The sequence below is a fragment of the Hemiscyllium ocellatum genome, chromosome 47 (genome assembly GCF_020745735.1).
Source record: "Hemiscyllium ocellatum isolate sHemOce1 chromosome 47, sHemOce1.pat.X.cur, whole genome shotgun sequence".
Lineage (NCBI taxonomy): Eukaryota > Metazoa > Chordata > Chondrichthyes > Orectolobiformes > Hemiscylliidae > Hemiscyllium > Hemiscyllium ocellatum.
The window spans coordinates 13006673-13024624 of NC_083447.1; the positions used below are offsets into that span (position 1 = coordinate 13006673).

At 45.5% G+C, this 17952-nt stretch overlaps 1 protein-coding gene across 2 annotated transcripts in view; it reads right to left on the minus strand.

The window, feature by feature from the left end:
• Positions 1-2343: 2343 nt before the first annotated feature.
• LOC132836720 (thymus-specific serine protease) overlaps positions 2344-17952 on the minus strand; it is a 39860-nt gene continuing 24251 nt past the window's right edge. For both annotated transcript variants that reach the window (XM_060856130.1, XM_060856129.1), the window contains 6 exons: positions 17715-17762; positions 14720-14989; positions 13749-13890; positions 11109-11288; positions 4289-4434; positions 2344-3349 (listed from right to left, as the gene is read on the minus strand). In XM_060856130.1, the coding sequence (XP_060712113.1) occupies positions 3266-3349; positions 4289-4434; positions 11109-11288; positions 13749-13890; positions 14720-14989; positions 17715-17762 (870 nt within the window). In that variant the 3' untranslated portion in view covers positions 2344-3265. The remainder of the gene's footprint in view (positions 3350-4288; positions 4435-11108; positions 11289-13748; positions 13891-14719; positions 14990-17714; positions 17763-17952) is intronic.

Consider the following 17952-nt stretch of genomic DNA (forward strand, 5'->3'; position numbering starts at 1 on the left):
GAAGGGAAATTGCGGTCTCTAAAGAAGGAGGCCATCTGGTGTGTTCTGTGGTGGAACTGGTCCTCCTGGGAGCAGATACAGCGGAGGCGGAAGAATTGGGAATATGGGATGGCATTTTTACAGGAGGTAGGGTGGGAAGAGGTGTAATCCAGGTAGCTGTGGGAGTCGGTGGGTTTGTAAAAAATGTCAGTGTCAAGTTGGTTGTCATTAATGGAGATGGAGAGGTCCAGGAAGGGGAGGGAGGTGTCAGAGATGGTCCAGGTAAATTTAAGGTCAGGGTGGAATGTGTTGGTGAAATTGATGAATTGCTCAACTTCCTCGCGGGAGCACGAGGTGGCGCCAATGCAGTCATCAACGTAGCAGAGGAAGAGGTGGGAAGTGGTTACCTTATTGTGTCTTAGACTCCACTCAACATCAGTAGGTCATTATACTTTTACACAAGGACTGACTTATGAACATAAGAGCTTGGAGGAGTAGGCCATTCAGCCCCTTGAGCCTCTTCCATCATTGGACACAAATCATGGCTGATTTCATCTTGGCCTGAACTTCATTTCGTCTTCTCTCTAATTCTACAACCCATTAAAATTTTAAAAATATTTAAATTTACTCAATGTTCCAGCATTCAGGCACATTCAGGGGTAGTGAATTCTACAGATTCACAACCCTTTTTGACAGAAGCAATTGCTCGTGTTTTAAATTTATCACCCCTTATCCTAAAAAGGAAACTATGAACTCTCATTCTAGATTGTCTCATGTGAGAAAACATACTTTCTAGTCAGGGGTAAATAAAAAGTTAGGGGGCTGGGTTACTCTTCAGAGGGTCAGTTGGACTTGTTAGACAGCACAGTAACTCTGTGGTTAGCACTGCTGCCTCACAGCACCAGGGTCCCAGGTTCAATTCCAGCTTTGGGTGACTGAGGAGTTTGCACATTCTTCCTGTGTCTGCATGGGTTTCCTCTGGGTATTCTAGTTTCCTCCCACAGTCCAAAGATGTATTGGCCATGCTAAATTTCCCATAATGTTGGGTGTATCATTCAGGGGGAAATGGGTCTGGATGGGCTACTCTTCAGGAGGGTCAGTGTGGACTGAAAGGGCCTGTTTCCATACTGTAGGGAATCTAATCTTTTTGTCAATCTCCTTTAGCTCTTAATCTCAATTAGACCTCCTTCCATTCTTCTGAACTTCAGAGTAAACTAGTGTGTAAAGTCTAAACTGCCCAATCCTTCAGAGTCATCTAGTACAGAAATAGACCCTTTGGTCTAACCAGATGTCATAAATTAATCTAGTCCCATTTGCTAGCATTTGGTCTATATCCCTCAGAGCCCTTCTTCTACATAACTATCTAGATGCCTTTTAAAATGTCACAATTGCACCAGCCTCCACCTCCTGTGACAGCTCATTCCCTATATGGAACACAGTCTGCTGCAACAGTTGCCCCTCGTTAGGTCCCTTTAAAAAATTTTTCCCTTCTTACCTTAAACCTATGCCCTCTCGTTTTAGACTCACCACCCTGAGAAAAAGGACTAACTATTCACGTCTCTCATGATTTTATAAACCTCTAAAAAAGGTCACCCCTCAGTCTCAAATGCTCCAGGGAAAATAGTCCCAACCTATTCAACCTCTCCACATAGCTCAGATCCTCCAAACCCAGCAACATCCTTATAAATCTTTTCTGCACCCTTTCAGGTTTGACAACATCTTTCCCATAGCAGGGAGACCAGAACTGAACACAGTAAATCCAAAAGTGGCCTAACCAACGTCCTGTACCCCATAGAGAACAAGGCCCACATCTCTGGAATGGATCTAGTGAACCTCCTACGAACTGTCTCCAATACAACTACATCCCTCCTCAACCCAGGAGGCCAAAACCAATTAGTCTTTGTCCAATTCACAAAGAACTGTTCAAACCACCTACTATCAGTCTTCCATCATGGCAGCCTACAGAGCAAACAGGAAGTCACTAATTCAGTGGGGCAAAACTTTCATTTGTCAATGGTAGGCTTTGAATTGCTGCACTCAATTCTTGCTAAACAGGATCAGGACAAGCCTACAGCCTCTGCACAGCCAACATCCACTTCCCAGGCCCTCAGACAAACCCATTTGCACTTGTGGGGAGACAGTGTTACCAACACGAGTTCCTTTACAAAGAGCGATGGACTAATCACCTTGAACTCAGCAACTGAGATGGCTATTGCTTGACTAAGGATTTGCAAAAATAAAAAGAATACATTACACCAAGTTTCAAACAGTTTAATTTGATTGCATTTTAAAAATCACATTAGAATTACCACAACCTGATTTTAAAAAAAATTGAATCTTCAAAAATTTAAAACATTCCTCAAAAGTTACATCTTAGGATTGATCACATCTTTTAGCTTGCTCAGAATATGTGCTTCGCAATTATATAGGAGTTAGTTTATTGGGGTCAATGGAGTATTTCTGAGAAAGGGCCTGTACCTGAATCAGTCAGCTGACAATAGTTTTTGAACGTAAGAGGCACATCCTGGCACCTCACCTCAACAGGCAAATGAAAGCAAGTGAGGGTATCAGCAGCTTTGTCTACTGCCAATAGGGGGCACTGCCCTCTAAACAACTGAAATCCAAACTGATGGAAGATGCACAAGGCCTAAGGCCTTGTTCTGAAGGACAACAGCAGGATGTTACATGCAGCAACAGCCCTAAAAGGGCTTGTGCACAGTCACCAAGGAAAAAGGTTGGAACCTTACAGAACATTAGCAATGAAAATGATGTTTTCAGTACAACCAACATTGACTCCAACCTTCAGGAGGAAGGCATTTCAGGACTTAACCCCAAGAACATGCCCTTTCCCAATATATTAGAGGTCGCCCTATCCAAAGGGAAACAGAGCAGCTGGACAGATCAAGGTTTACCTTGGGGATCAATAGTTTATTTACCAGGGTGACACGGGCTGGCTATACACTGCCAAGACAGAATTAAGCTGGTCTCTATCTCAACAAGGGCCATGGTACTTCAAGTGGTAGTGGGCTGAGGAACACCTCCACTCCAACCTTCAACCCTAGGGCCTGCAGCAGCCCGTGTTGGAGGTTGGGGAGGGCACACACCTCAAAAGAACAAACATTAACATGTGGAAATTGTAAATCCAAGACTTACTTCAGAACTTACCCAATTCTCCCCAAACCCAGAGAGAGAGAGAGAGAGAGATTCCTTAAAATAGATTCACAATGATTAGGCCAGGTTAACATACAAAAGCTTTCCTTGAATTGGAATTACATTGTACACCCAGTCACTGTGTGCAAGGCATGCGGTCTTCTAGAGCTTGGAATTCTGGGTCCTCAGCCAACCATGCTCCAATCTGATAATCAATTTTCTGAAAAAAAAGAATTAAACTCCGTGTTTGACTTCTAAATTGTAAGTGATCAACAGAAGCATCAAAACCCACAGGAGACCCTTTCCAAATAGCTTCCATTTCTCAAAAAAGGAATATATTTTTGGGCAGAACAGAAAAGTTTTATTTCATCCATCAAACACTCCCAGGACATGTACATCACAGGGAGAGATAGAGTAAAGCTCCCTCAATCTTAAATGAGGCAGTGTCCCTCTACTCTTAAAATTGAAAGGAGAAGAGAAATTAAATGTCTCTCAGTGATGTTCCCAAACACTCCCAGCACAGAGTCAGATATGGAGTAAAGTCCACTTGACACCATCCCCTATTAAACGCTCCCAGGACAGGGGCAGCACAGGGTTGGGGACAGTATAAAGCTACCCCTGCACTGTTCTCATCAAAATGTTCTCAGGTAGGACACAGCATGGGGTTAAACAATAACATTTCCTCTACACTTTTGGTATCAAACCGTCCAGGAATGGGCCAGTATGAGGTTAATCAGAGTAATGGTGAGGTAACTCCCTGGAGTCTAAAGATGCCTAAAAAAAAGGCACCCTGCCCTGTGTGTGAATTCTCCTAGACCTGGCCCATTCTGAAGTGTCTCTGTTGCAGAGAGACCAGTTGCTGTGGCCTCTACACAAGCGTATCTAACCTCATTCGCAGGAATCGCGTCCCTGAACTGGTCGCTATGGACTAGGTTCAATTATTTGCACTGAGGAGTCTGCCAAGGCACCTGCTCGTGGACTACCTTCAGGGTTAAGGTGTCATGGAGATTTTACAGCCATTGTAGGAAATGCCCAGAATCTCCAGTGACATAGGTTTAATCTACCGGAGGACGCATTGCAGCGTGTACAAAGCCGCTTCTTTCTGAATCCAAGATCTCCAGCCTCAGGTCTCTGAGCAACAGAATGTGTTGGGTCTCACCTGTCTGGCTTGGCGGAGAGATGGTGGGTCTCCCTCCTCCTCAGGGCTCATGTTTGCACAGTGCGCTGCGCCGTTAATGACTAAGGCCACTTCAGAACATGACTGGTTCTTCAGCACACTGAGAGCATGCCACGGATCAATGTCACCTTCAGAGACAGATCAGAAACGTCAACAGGACAAATTCCAGGAGTGCGGGCAGATACAGTCAGTCAATACTCTTACTTGTTCCATACCAGCAAACCCAGACACTCTGAACATTAAAGAAATCCTGCAGAAAAATAGTGCCAAAGTAGAGATCGGGGAAAGGACAAAGCACAAACACAAGAGTGAACACCCATGATGCACGCTGCCCTCCCTACCCCAGTCAGTGAATGCATTGCCCACCAGTGGCACTGAACCACAGTGCCATGATGTGGTTGTCAATGGACTAGCAATCCACAGACTAAGTAAAGATCTGACAGATTCAAATCCCACTGTGCGTGGGAAATCAAAAAAACTCAAATCAAGTTTGAGAGACATGAAGTAACAAAGAGGATTGATGAGGGCAGAGCAGTAGATGTGATCTATATGGACTTCAGTAAGGCATTCAACAAGGTTGCCCATGGGAGACTGGTGAGCAAGGTTAGATCTTCTTGAATACAGGGAGAACTCGCCATTTGGATACAGAACTGGCTCAAAGGGTGATGGTAGAGGGTTCCCTTTCAGACTGGAGGCCTGTGACCAGTGGAGTGCCACAAGGACCAATGCTGGGTCCACTACTTTGTCGTTTTATATAAATGATTTGGATTTGAGCAGAACAGGTATAGTTAGTAATTTTGCAGAGGTCACCAAAATTGGTAGTGTAGTGGACAGTGAAGAGGGTTACCTCTGATTACAATAGGATCTTGATCAGATGGGCCAATGGGCTGAGAAGTGGCAGATGGAGTTTAATTTAGGTAAATGCGAGGTGCTGCATTTTGGGAAAGCAAATCTTAGCAGGACTTATACACTTAATGGTAAGGTCCTCGGGAATGTTGCTGAACAAAGAGACTTGAGTGCAGGTTCATAGCTCCTTGAAAGTGGAGTCGCAGGTAGATAGGATAGTGAAGGCCGCGTTTGGTATGCGTTCCTTTATTGGTCAAAGTACAGAGTTGGGAAGTTATGTTGCGGCTATACAGGACATTGGTTAGGCCACTGTTGGAATATTGATAGGCAATTTTGGTCTCCTTCCTATCGGAAGGATTTTGTGAATCTTGAAAGGGTTCAGAAAAGATTTTAAGGATGTTGCCAGGGTTGGAGAATCTGAGCTACAGGGAGAGGCTGAACAGGCTGGGGTTGTTTTCCCTGGAGCATCAGAGGCTGAGGAGTGACCTTATAGAGGTTTACAAAATTATGGAAGAGAATGGATAGGGTAAATAGGCAAAGTCTTTTCCCTGGGGTGGGGTAATCCAGAACTAGAGGGCATAGGATTAGGGTGAGAGAAGGGAAAGATATAAAAAGGGACATAAGGGGCAACTTTTTCCACACAGAGGGTGGTACGGATATGAAATGAGCTGCCAGAGGATGTGGTGGAGGCTGGTACAATTGCAACATTTAAGAGGCATCTGGATGGGTATATGAATAAGAAGGGTTTGGAGGGATATGGGCTGGATGTTGGCAGGTGGGACTAGATTGGGTTGGGATATCTGGTCAGCATGGACGGGTTGGACCGAAGGGTTTGTTTCCGTGCTGTACATCTCTATGACTCCACAGCTGCTGGTAACATTTAATTTCCATAAATGTGAAAGTGAAACTGAGCCTCAGTAATGCTGACCATGAAAACAGTGTACGTCATACAAACCAATGATAACCCTTTGACTCCACCACCACTTTTCACTGCCTCAGAGGGGCAGCCAAAGCTCCTTCCCACCCCAGTTACCATCTCTTCTAACCCCTTCCATCAGGCAGAAAACACCAAAGCTTAGACACATGGACCAACAGGTTCGAAAACTGCTTGCTCCCTGCTGTTATTAGCCTTCTGAATGGACCCCAAATTTCTTATTGATCTTCCTGATTTGCACCTTCCTTGCAGCGATAACACTGTTCCTCATTTGGTTCTATCACTATGTTCTTTGTATGGTATGATCTGGAGCAGCACTGTTGCCTCACAGCACCAGGGTCCCAGGTTCGATTCCAGCCTCAGGCAACTGTCTGTGTGGAGTTTGCACATTCTCCCTGTGTCTGCATGGGTTTCTTCTGGGTGCTCTGGTTTCCTCCCACTGTCCCAAGATGTGCAGGTCAGGGTGAATTGGCCGTGCTAAATTGCCCATAGTGTTAGGTGCATTAGTCAGAGGTAAATGGGTCTGGGTAGGTTACTCTTCAGAGGGTCGGTGTGGACTGGTTGGGCCAAAGGGCCTGTTTTCACACTATAGGGAATCTAATCTAATCTGTTTGTTTTGCATGCAAAACAAACTTTTCACTGTACCAGATAGGTGACAATAATAAATCAAATAGAGAGGGAAATCTGCCCATCTTACCTGGCCTGGTTTACATGACTCCAGAGCAGTGTGGTTTACTCAACTGTTTGGAAATGACCCAACAAGCTATATAGTTCAAGGGTATTTAGGGACAGACAAATGCCAGCCTCACCAGCAACACCCACACCCAAGAAAAGGGACAGGTACAATGTTTAAAAGACATTTGGATAATGACATGAATAGGAATGGTTTGGAGGGATATGGGCCAAATGTAGGAAAGTGGGACTAATTTAGTGTGGGAACATTGGTCGGCATGGATTGGTTGGACTGAAGGTTATGACTATGTGAACAGGTCCAGAGTATGTGCATGTACTGGAGACCTCATGGAGGAAGTCATCCAGGACAAAGATGTTGGAAAACAACTCAACCTGTAGAGTCTGCACCCAGTCATACAAGAGAGAAACATCTTCTGCATCTTCCTCCTTGGAATAGTGCCATGGAACCATTTACATCCCAACCACAAGAGCAGACAGGACCTTGATATCATGGCATCTCCAACAGTGTGGCACTCCCTTAGTGTCACGCTAGAGTCTCAGCCTAGGTTTTGTGCTTATCTCCAGAATGGAGACAGCAGAACCTTTTTATTCCCACAAGAGCGTTCCTCATGGAGTCACACCTGATACGTGGAGAATTCCACTCAGGTACGCATTAAAAAGCCCAGGTATGCACGGGTATGCAGAGTCAGGAAATGGGAATGAGACAGTTCAGGACAACAACAAGAGCAGATTGATACAAAGCAGGCACAAAGTATCAAAATGTTGAAAGAATGGGACAGGTCCGAGGGAGCAAACTGCTTTTCAGCAACTATGGGGCTGCAAATCGGAGATCAAAACACTTACACACAGAACCAGTCGGTATTAGAAAAAAAATTGCAGTGAGAAAGCTTCCCATTTCCAGTAAATCTCAGAAAATACAGCCTACAATCAGCTTCATTGAACAAAGTCCCGTCTGTAAGTCCAATTCATTCTTGGCAATGGGGGTTCATTAGTATAGACAATAAATGCTGCTATCCTCAGCTACCCTGGAGGTGGTGGTGGTGAGCTGCCTTCTTGAATCTCTGCAGCTCATGAAATTGGGTAGCTACACCTGAATGCTGTTAGGGAGGTAGGTCCAGGATTTTCACACAGCAGTAGTGAAGGAGGGGATCTCGCAGGTGCTGGCGTTCCCATTCACCTGCTTTGTCCTTCTAGGTAGTATGGGTTTGGAAAAAGCTGTCCAAGGAGACTTGACCAGTTGCTGTAATACACCTAAATAGACAATGCATCAGTGGTGGTGAGCATTTGTGGATGGTGTCCATGGTTCTTGATAGTGTCAAGAGTGTTGATAAAGCTGCAGTCATCCAGGTAAGTGGGGAGGATTCTACCACGTTCTTGAATTGTACCTTGTAGATGGGTCAACAGACTCTGGGGAGACAGCTGCAAGAATTCCAGCGTCTGCACTCAATTTGATTACCTTTTTTGTGCTGTACATCTCTATGACTCTACCTTCACACACATCTATACTGAAAATGTGTTGCTGGAAAAGCGCAGCAGGTCAGGCAGCATCCAAGGAACAGGAAATTCGACGTTTCGGGCATCGAATTTCCTGTTCCTTGGATGCTGCCTGACCTGCTGTGCTTTTCCAGCAACACATTTTCAGCTCTGATACTCCAGCATCTGCAGACCTCACTTTCTCCTCACACACATCTATACCAAGCAACACAATCCATGATAGTTGTAACAAGTTCCACATTCCAACTGACCTCAGTCAAAGATGTTTCTCCCATTTTAGTATTGAAACCGTTGCTACTAAATATATTCCTTTTCGCAATTATATAGTGCCATTAATGTAGGCAAAATCCAGACATTTCACAGGATTGGAATCAAAGAATAGTGAGCCACTTAAGATGTGGGAACATCTCAGAGGAAGGGAGGGGCAAAGAGACTTAGGGCAGGAATTCTATAGCCTCAGGACTTAGTTTAATATTGAATATAGTTAATCAGCCATCAGATGTAGGAATACGGGAACGGGTCAGGCACATGTAGATAGAACCACTTGCCCCTGATAGATAGAACACGAGCTTCTTGGGCCAAATGGTCTCTTCCTGCATTGAATTTCTACATGCAGCATTTCCCCCCCACCCATTTCCAGCCTTGCTCACTTCCCCTTCCTGCATTCTGCCATCAATATATCAGGCTTCGTTCAAATTCCTGGAAATTCAGAGCAAGGCAGCATCAGAGGCACATGCTCAAGTACGATTTGGAGGAGCTGGTGTTGGACTGGGGTGGACGAAGTTAAAAATCACAACACCAGGTTTATAGTCCAACAGGTTTATTTGGAATCATAGCTTTCAGAGCACTGCTCCTCAGATAGCTATGGAACAGGACCATAAGAATTTATAGCAAAAGATTCAGTGTCATGCAACTGAAACGATATATTGAACAAACAGATTGCTGTTAAGTCTTTCATCTAAAAATAGTGCTTCCGGTTGGACTATAACCTGGTGTTGTTTTTTAACCATGCTCAAATATAATGAGGCATCCTTTTTCCAATATTGCAGTATTCATTTTAACCACAAGGTGTCAGCAACATACCAGGATCTGAGTCCAGCACAACAATATTCCATTATTTTCATTCTCGGACTGTGAGAATCCGTGGCAGGGAATTATTCTCACCTGCAGGCATTCCAAACTTGGTGAGCAATCCTAAGCCACAAAATTCAGTGGGAAAAGGCAAGGGCCCAGGTACCAGGATTTTGACACACTGACATTGGAGAAATGCCTGATGTGTCTAAGTTAGAATGGTAAGTGAGATTTTGAGGTGACATTGTCCCCAGGTTTAAGTTAACAGGGTCAGGTTAGAAAGATCACTCCTTTGTTGGGAGGGACTGGAACCTTGGGAAAGTGATGGACGAGTGGTGTTATTACTGAACTGTTAATCCAAAACCCCAGATAGTGTCTAGGTTCAAATCCTACCACAGCAGATTGTGAAATTTGAATTCAATTTTTTTGAAATCTGTAATTATGAGGTTTAAATGTCAGAAAAATCCATCTGATTCACAAAATTCCGAAGGGAAGGAAACTGCCAACCTTACCCGGTCTGGCCTACATGTGACTCCAGTCCCACAGCAATGTTGAGGCTTACATACCCTTAGGGCAATAAATGCTGGCATAGCCAATGGTGCCCACATCCAATGATCGAATGAAGAGGGGACACTTTAAATCAAGTCTCCTATTTAACAGGCTCAGTCAGTGAAAACTCAAATTTCCCCAGAGTGGAGGAGGCAGGGTCATTTTTTTTTAAAGATGGTAGAGGTAGCTAAGTTCTTAACTAGCAAGGGGGTCAAAAGATTATTGGAGGCAGGCAGAATGAGAAAAAGTCATATCGTACTCAAAATGTGGGCCTACAGTTACATATTGGCCAGGCCAGGTAAGGATCAAAAAACAAATTGCTGTAAAAACTCCACAGGTCTGCCAACATCTGTGGAGTGAAAGCAGAGTTAATGTTTCAGGTCCAGTGACCCTTCTTCAGAACTGATAGGAGCCAAGAAAAAAAAGTTAGTATTTATGCAGAAGATGGTTGGGAGAAGGAGAGGAGTAGGTAAGTGGAGACAGAGCCCAAAAGAGGAAAAAACAGCTGGACAGACGAAGGATGGGTAATGGCCATCCTGGGAGAATGAATGGTTGCTAATGGAGGATTACTGGTAGCTGACAGTGGGTTGCATGTGGTAACAAGGCCTGGTGTGTGGGGTGTGTGGAAGGTGCTCAAGCTCTAGATTTGATGAACCCAGTATGGAGTCCAGAAGCCGCACAGTACAGGCAATGAGCAATCCAGGTAGGAACAGTGGATTTCATTCATATCAGGATGTCAGATGGAGTTTGCTGGGTGCCATTACCAGCTGTATATGAATTGTATTGAAGGGGAGGCAGGATTGGAGTGGTAGTCAGTGTACCAGTAATCCAGAACCCCAAATATGTTGGGAACACACAGATGTTAGGATCTAAATTCAATAAAAATCCAGAATTAAAACAATGGCCTAGTAGTGATGATGGGCCCATTGTCCTAAAATCCCTGTGTTCACTAATGGGTCAGGCCTACACGCGACTCCAGTGGAGTTGACTTTTAAATGTCCTTTGGGCAGTTAGGAACAGGCAATAAACACTGGCCATGCCAGGAACACCCACTACCTCTGAATGAATTTTTAAAAATCCTTTAAAACCCAGATCTCTCTCAACCAGGGGCACAAGCCCGACCTGTATGACTGCCATCTGATTAACCCCTGACCCTCTTCAATTGGGATCACAACTCTGACCATATTATCACCATCCTTTCCACCCTGTCCTTACCATTGACAAAGATGATGCGGCTGGATGCTGGATGATCAGCTCCGTAATAATAGTTGGTGAAATCGACAGCATCCTGAATGCTGCCCGGATCAATACCAAATACCTTAGCGCAAATATTCAATTCAAACCGCAATGTCGCCCAGTGGGAGAATGGGCAGCCCTTGTCCTTGCACGACTGATCTGGAACGACAAAGAGAGGGACCTTGAGCCAGAGTAGCCTGGCGATTTTTTTTTGGGATGAACATGGTGGTAAATCTCACTACTTAATGACCACTCCCATGCCCCCCCCCCCCTCCAAAAAGCATTAATCATGGCCCATGGGTAGCACATCCTGCTCAGATTTGAAAAGAGGTTCTACATTCGAGACTGCCTCACAGCGCCAGTTCGATTCTACCCTCAGGTGTGTGCCCGTGTGGAGTTTGCGCACATTCTCCCAGCATCTCTGGTTTCCTCCTACAGTCCAAACACGTACAGGTCAAGGTGGATTGGCCATGCTAACTTGTCCATATAGTGTCCAAGGATGTTGTGTGTGTGTGTGTGTGTGTGTATATAAAAATAAAAACTTACCTAGAAACTAAATTGTCGAGTTCTGAGGTGCGTGTCCTCAGCGCTCTGAGGTCACGTGGTCGTCTGATGCGCGCGCAGAGGATAATCACGTGATGCTCCGAGACGTGGGTGTGGTCATGTGGTCTCCCTGTTTCGCGCTCCGGGAGGTCACGTGATCGGCCGTTTTGCGCCCCGGAAGTGGGCGAGACTGCCGTTTCGCACTCGAAAGGAGGCCGCATGGTGGTCCTTTGTCTCCGAAAAGGGAAGGTCACGTGAGGTCGGACAGCCGGAAATGCGAGGAGGCGGGGAATGGAGTCGGAGCAACATCCAATGAGAAGACAATCTCACTTGAGTGATGGTATGATGTTTTGTATAGTATAAACGACTGGGGACAGAGAGAGGTCTTTTGTTCTTTCTGAACTGACTGACTGAGTAGTTTGTCAGGGACAGAAAGGTTTAGACCCAGAGCTCTGTATACTCTATCCACTTATGCTAGAATAAAACTAAAAGTGTAAGATTAGATATTTTTTCCTATTGCTTTATTTAAAGAGCACGCAGGACTTGGCTCACACATAAAAGATAATAAGTTTGTAGATTGAGCCTAAAGTCCGTCAATGTGTAGGCTGGATGGGTTAGTCACAGGAAATGGAAGGTTGCAGGGATGTGGAGGCTTGGGTGGGCTGCTCTTTGGTGTGGACCCAATTGGCCATACGGCCTGCTTCCATACTGTAGGGAATCTATGATTCCGTGTTCACTTTTATGTGCAATACTAAAGGAGTGCTGCATGGTCAGAGGTGGCACCTTTCAAATGGGTTTTGAACAAAGGCTTACCATTTCAGGAGGATGTAACTAATTAAACTACTTATAAGAGGGACAGGTTTTCTTGTATCTCACCCGTACAAAGTCACTTTTAAAGACAAAAATCAATTAGTCATTCCCCCTTGCTGTTTGCAGGATATTGCTGTTCATAAACTGGCTGCTGGGATTCTGCATTACCATAGCAGCAGGACTGTACCTCATTGAATGTGCTTTGCAGCCAAATAATGGAAGGCCAGTCAACCCCCAGTGGGTGGGGGCTCAGCCTCTGGGTTAGAGTGTTGAATTGGGGGCTGCTTAGATCGGGCTTTCATTCGGATGCCTGACTCACCCTTCTGCAGAATTCAAGGATGTTCCCTGAAGGTACTTTAGAGGGAAGTCTTCTAATGCAGTTCCTGCCGCAGGATTGTTTTTTCTGAAGCTAAAGGTCACTGAGTGGAAACGAACTATGAGACCTTTCAACTTTTCCCTACAGGGGAAAGTTGGGACAGATTCGAAAATCACAAGAACAAGGAGTCAATCTTTCAGTCTATCATTCAAAACAGGTCTCTGTTTTGACTCCACTTTTGATCTAGAACAGTACAGCACAGAACAGGCCCTTCAGCCCACGATGTTGTGTCAACCATCGATCCTCATGTAAGATAAACCTAATGTACGAACCCTCAAATTTCTGTGACCATATGCATGTCCAGCAGACTCTTAAATATCCCCAATGTCCCTTGCTTCCACAACTGCTGCTGGCAACGCATTCCATGCTCTCAACTCTCTGCGTCAAGAACCCACCTCCGACGTCCCCATTTTACTTTCCGCCAAACAGCTTAAAACTGTGACCCCTGGTGTTAACAATTTCTGCCCTGGGAAAAAGTCTCTGGCTGTCTACACCCCATGTCCTTGCCTTCCTTGGGAGATGTCAATCACAGCTGCAATGATGGAGTCCTTCGAGGTAAAGGATTGGAACTTCATAACCCTTTCAGCGAGGAAATTTCCTCCTCCTCTCTGTTAAAAAAATGTTCATCGGCCTTACTCAGCCTGTGAGTTTCCCCCAACCCTCCTGCAGCTCACATTCCCCAGCCATTGGCAAATGAGTGGCTACCTTCAGAATCAGGTATGTTTCAACGACTTCACTTCCTGTCCTCAGCTCCGGGGAGGTTAAACCTAACTTCTTTCAGCCTCTCACTATGAGGAGTGTCTCCCATCCCAGGGACAAATTTAGTGAACTATCACTATATACCATCCCCAGTGACAGTCAAATCCCCACAGACATCTCTCTGAACTCACAGTAACCAAACTCCATGCACATCTGGTAGTACCACTGTCGCTCTGACGTAGGGTGTGGTTTCACTTCTGTACTCCTCAGGTAGGTCAGCATGTTCTGATAAGAGTTGTCCACACATTGCAGATCCATGCTGTCCATGCAATCCTGAAAACAGAAAGGTCACCACCAACTGGAAGATACCACAGAAAATGCAATTGCAACACCCCACCCCATGCATAAAGTCATATTAGACTTGAAGTTAATTGGGCTTCTCTTCATAAAAGGTTTCCAGACCTGCGGAATTTCTCCAGCATGGTCTGTTTGCCCCAGACCCTGATACCCAGAGGGTCAAAGGATGACGTTTCAGACATTTTATACTTCAAATCTACACAAGAGGGTGACTTGGTGGCTCAGTGGTTAGCACTGCTGCCTCACAATGCCAGGCACATGGGTTCTATTCTATCCTTGGGTCACTGTGGAGTTTGCCATTCTACTGAAGTTTGTATGGGTTTCTTCTGGGTGCTCTGGTTTCCTCCTTCTACAGTCCAAAGATGAGCAGGTTAGATGGACTGCCCATGGTAAATTGCCCAGAGTGTTCAGGCTAAGTGGATTAGCCATGGAGAATGCAAAGTTAGAGGGATGGGGTGGGTCTGGTTGGGATGCTCTTCAGTAGGTGGAGTGTGGACCCAACAGGCTGACTGGCCTGCTTTCACATTGTAGGGATTCTAATGAACACAGAATTTGAGGCCCACCCAGCTAAATTCTATAGCCAAAATTTCTACACCGACCCCCCCCCCCCCCCCCCCCCATTCTCAGTGAAGGGAAATGGCTGGGGCTCATGCTCCCATTTCCTCACAAGTCACATAGCAGATGGGAACAAGAGCAGAGCCATCCTCCATATAATACATCGAGGAGTCAAACACCCCCACCCACCTCACTGACCAACAGCCCTGCCCCCACATAATGCCCACCACCACACTCCCCCACCCCTCACCTTGTTGAGGATCATCAACCGCTGGTAGACAGAGCCCAGGCTCTGATTGGTCATGATCTGGCACAGGTTGGTGATGTTCCTGTCTGGCATCATCTTGTTGTTCTGGACGATTCCCTTGACAATACCGGCCAGGTTGCAGGCAAACAACGCACGGTCGTCGCTCCCGTTCAGCTTCTGGCACGACTTGAAGTCAACCTCCAGCTGGGAGGTGTTGCTGCCCGCCATGATCCGGTCCAACTGGGAGAAAGCATTTGCCACCGCAGACCGGCACTGCCAGAATGGGAGGGAGAGAGAAAGGCAATAGCAACTCAGCAGGAATCAGGCCTCCATCTCCACCTGAAGCCTGACTAGCTAAGCCAAACTCCCAGGCCCACCTGAAGCATTTCCTGTGGACCTGCTCTGGTGACTCCTGCACCAGGGAAGGAGTAAAAGCTTCAATTAAACCACTCTAGGCAAAACAAAAGCTGCAGAAAGACTAGAAATGCCACAGCCAGATTTAGTCCTGGATTCAGTCAGGCAGACTATTAAGGGCAGAACATGGGTTATACTATTTTGGAGAAGGACCTCAAAATGTTCTGGGTTTGGAGGAAATGGCATCTCCTCCTCTTGCTCTACCTCATTAGGCCCATTCTGACTGGTCTTGACTTAGCCTAATCCTGATGTCATCCAGAATCAGGCTAACTCACAGACTACACTCACAATGAGCTTCATCTGGTGATAATTGTTATGGACCAGACCAGACCCCTCAAAAATAGGTATCCTCGACCCCAACTTTTTATTTTAAAGGCAAATGTGAAATGCCGAGTTCCAGATGCCAGTGTAACTGGTCAAGCAAAACAGTGTAACTCAATATTAAGCAAAACAACCAAAGAAGAAAGGAACTTAGAATTGCTAGAAAAGATAGTAACTAATTAACTGTTCCAAAATAGTAACATCCCAGAAACAAAACATCTTGGTGAAAAGGCAAATTCAGACCGACAGTCTCACATGCAGTTCTCCATTCCAGGAGGAACGAAATATCAAGAGAAGGTTCAGAGAGTAGCAGCAGCCAGGAGACATTCACTGAAGCTTCCAACTCGGTCAAGATCCTACTGCTTCTAATAAACCCAAAACCAAGAAATCACAATCGGAGAGAACTGGCCACACCCATTTAGGGGACTAAAAGAAATCCAAGGCCTCCCAAGCTGTTTACCCAAGTGGTCTCCACTAGCCCAACTGAGCACATCATGTGCAACCTCAAAAAAAAACATATGGCAATAACCTCAAAGGCACAGCATCACCACAGATGTGAGGTGGGAGGTGACTGATGAGCTTTCCCAAATACATTAAACCACACAAACATCCCAAGAAAAATTGGGTTCTGGTCGAGACAGACACTCTTAAGTTTATTTAAAGGGGGGCATCATATGGGGCGGCACGATAGCTCAGTGGTTAGCACTGCTGCCTCACAGCACAAGGGACCCAGGTTCACTTCCACCTTTGGGTAACCGTACAGAATTTACACATTCTCCCTCAGAGTTCTGGCTTCCTCTCACAGCCCAAAGATGTGCAGGTTAGATGTGCAAACTATATGGGTTGGCAATGGAAAATTCAAGATTATAGGGATGGGGTGGGTCTAGGTGGAATGCTCTTATGGAGGGTCGGTGTGGACTTGATGGGCTGAATGGCCTGCTTCCACACTGTAGGGATTCTATCCTATAAACAGTCTGGGTTGTGTGTACTGAAGGGCTTATGACTGAAACATCGATTCTCCTGCTCCTTGGATGCTGCATGACCTGCTGTGCTTTTCCAGCAACACATTTTTCAGCTCTGATCTCCAGCATCTGCACTCCTCACTTTCTCCTGTGTGTACTGACGCACATATGTATAGTAGCAAGCGTCTGACTAATGACAGTGTGTAATGATGCTGTTCCTTTGACAAGGTTAGGTTGTCCTTAGTTTTTGAGAGAGGAGGTCATAAGTGTAGGGACACCAGGAGGTCTAGGTTTGAAGGATTTTAGGACCAATTTGATTATTGCTAACAGATACTGCCTCAAGAAATGGCTTTCAAGGTTTCAAAACAAAAACCTGTACAATGAACTGGGAGTGGCCAGTTCTCCAGTTCCACTTTTCTCTGCTTTGGCTTAGCTTTTGCAGTCTGGCTTTCAAAGCAAGCAGTTTTGAGGCTACTGATCAAAGAAACAGCTATACCAAATGCTAAACCTCTCCTGTCAGATTTTACCTTTCTTCCCCCCAGCGCCCCCCCCCGGGGTATTTACAGGAATTGTTGCAAGCACCATTAAGATTATTAGATTATATTAGATTCCCTACAGTGTGGAAACAGGCCCTTCGGCCCAACAAGTCCACACTGACCCTCCAAAGAATAACCCACCCAAACCCATTTCCCTCTCACTAACACACCTAACCTATGGGCAATTTAGCATGGCCAATTCACCTGACCTGCCCATCTTTGGACTGTGGGAGGAAACCGTAGCACCTGGAGGAAACCTACTCAGATACGGGGAGAATGTGCAAACTCCACACATACAGTCGCCCAAGGCTGGAATCATAATCTGGGACCCTAGTGCTGTGAGGCAGCAGTGCTAACCACTGAGCCACCGTGCCACCCCAAAAAAGTTGGGGTGTTATTCTATATTCTGTTCTCTTGTGTTTTGTTTCATTCTATAATCTTGCAAATAAATTCTGTTTTGTTTAAAATGACGTAGTTGGGCCAGCTGCATCCTGGTACATCTATTTTACAACTGCTTAAAACAAACTGGAAAGTTAGGGTCCAGGTTACTTGCCTAAAATGTTGGAGGGGGTCTGGTTTGGTCCATAGCAGTACACTGACTCCATTATAGAGATAGTGACTAAGGTGAGGTGGGAGCCTTCATACCGAAAAAGGTCTAGGTTATGTCTTACAGGCCTGATGGTTTCAAAACAAAGATTCCAGACCAATGAGACTGAGTGAGCAAAACAGCAAGAGACAGAAGTGCCAGTTGAATGAATTTTTTACCTTCATGGATCCGCCCACCACTGGGTTTGACAGGCTCTGTGACACAACCTATAAAATAGACAAAAGGAATAAGAGAGAAAGCAGTCTCCCGTGTGAGTCTTCTTTCAAGCATTATCCCAAACTGCTCCTCCACCCTCAAATAGCAATGACTCCAAATGAGGATGTCCCCCTCAAATCTCATTCATATCTTACCTGCCTTGGGAGTGTAGTGGGATCTTTACTCTGTATCTAACTGCAG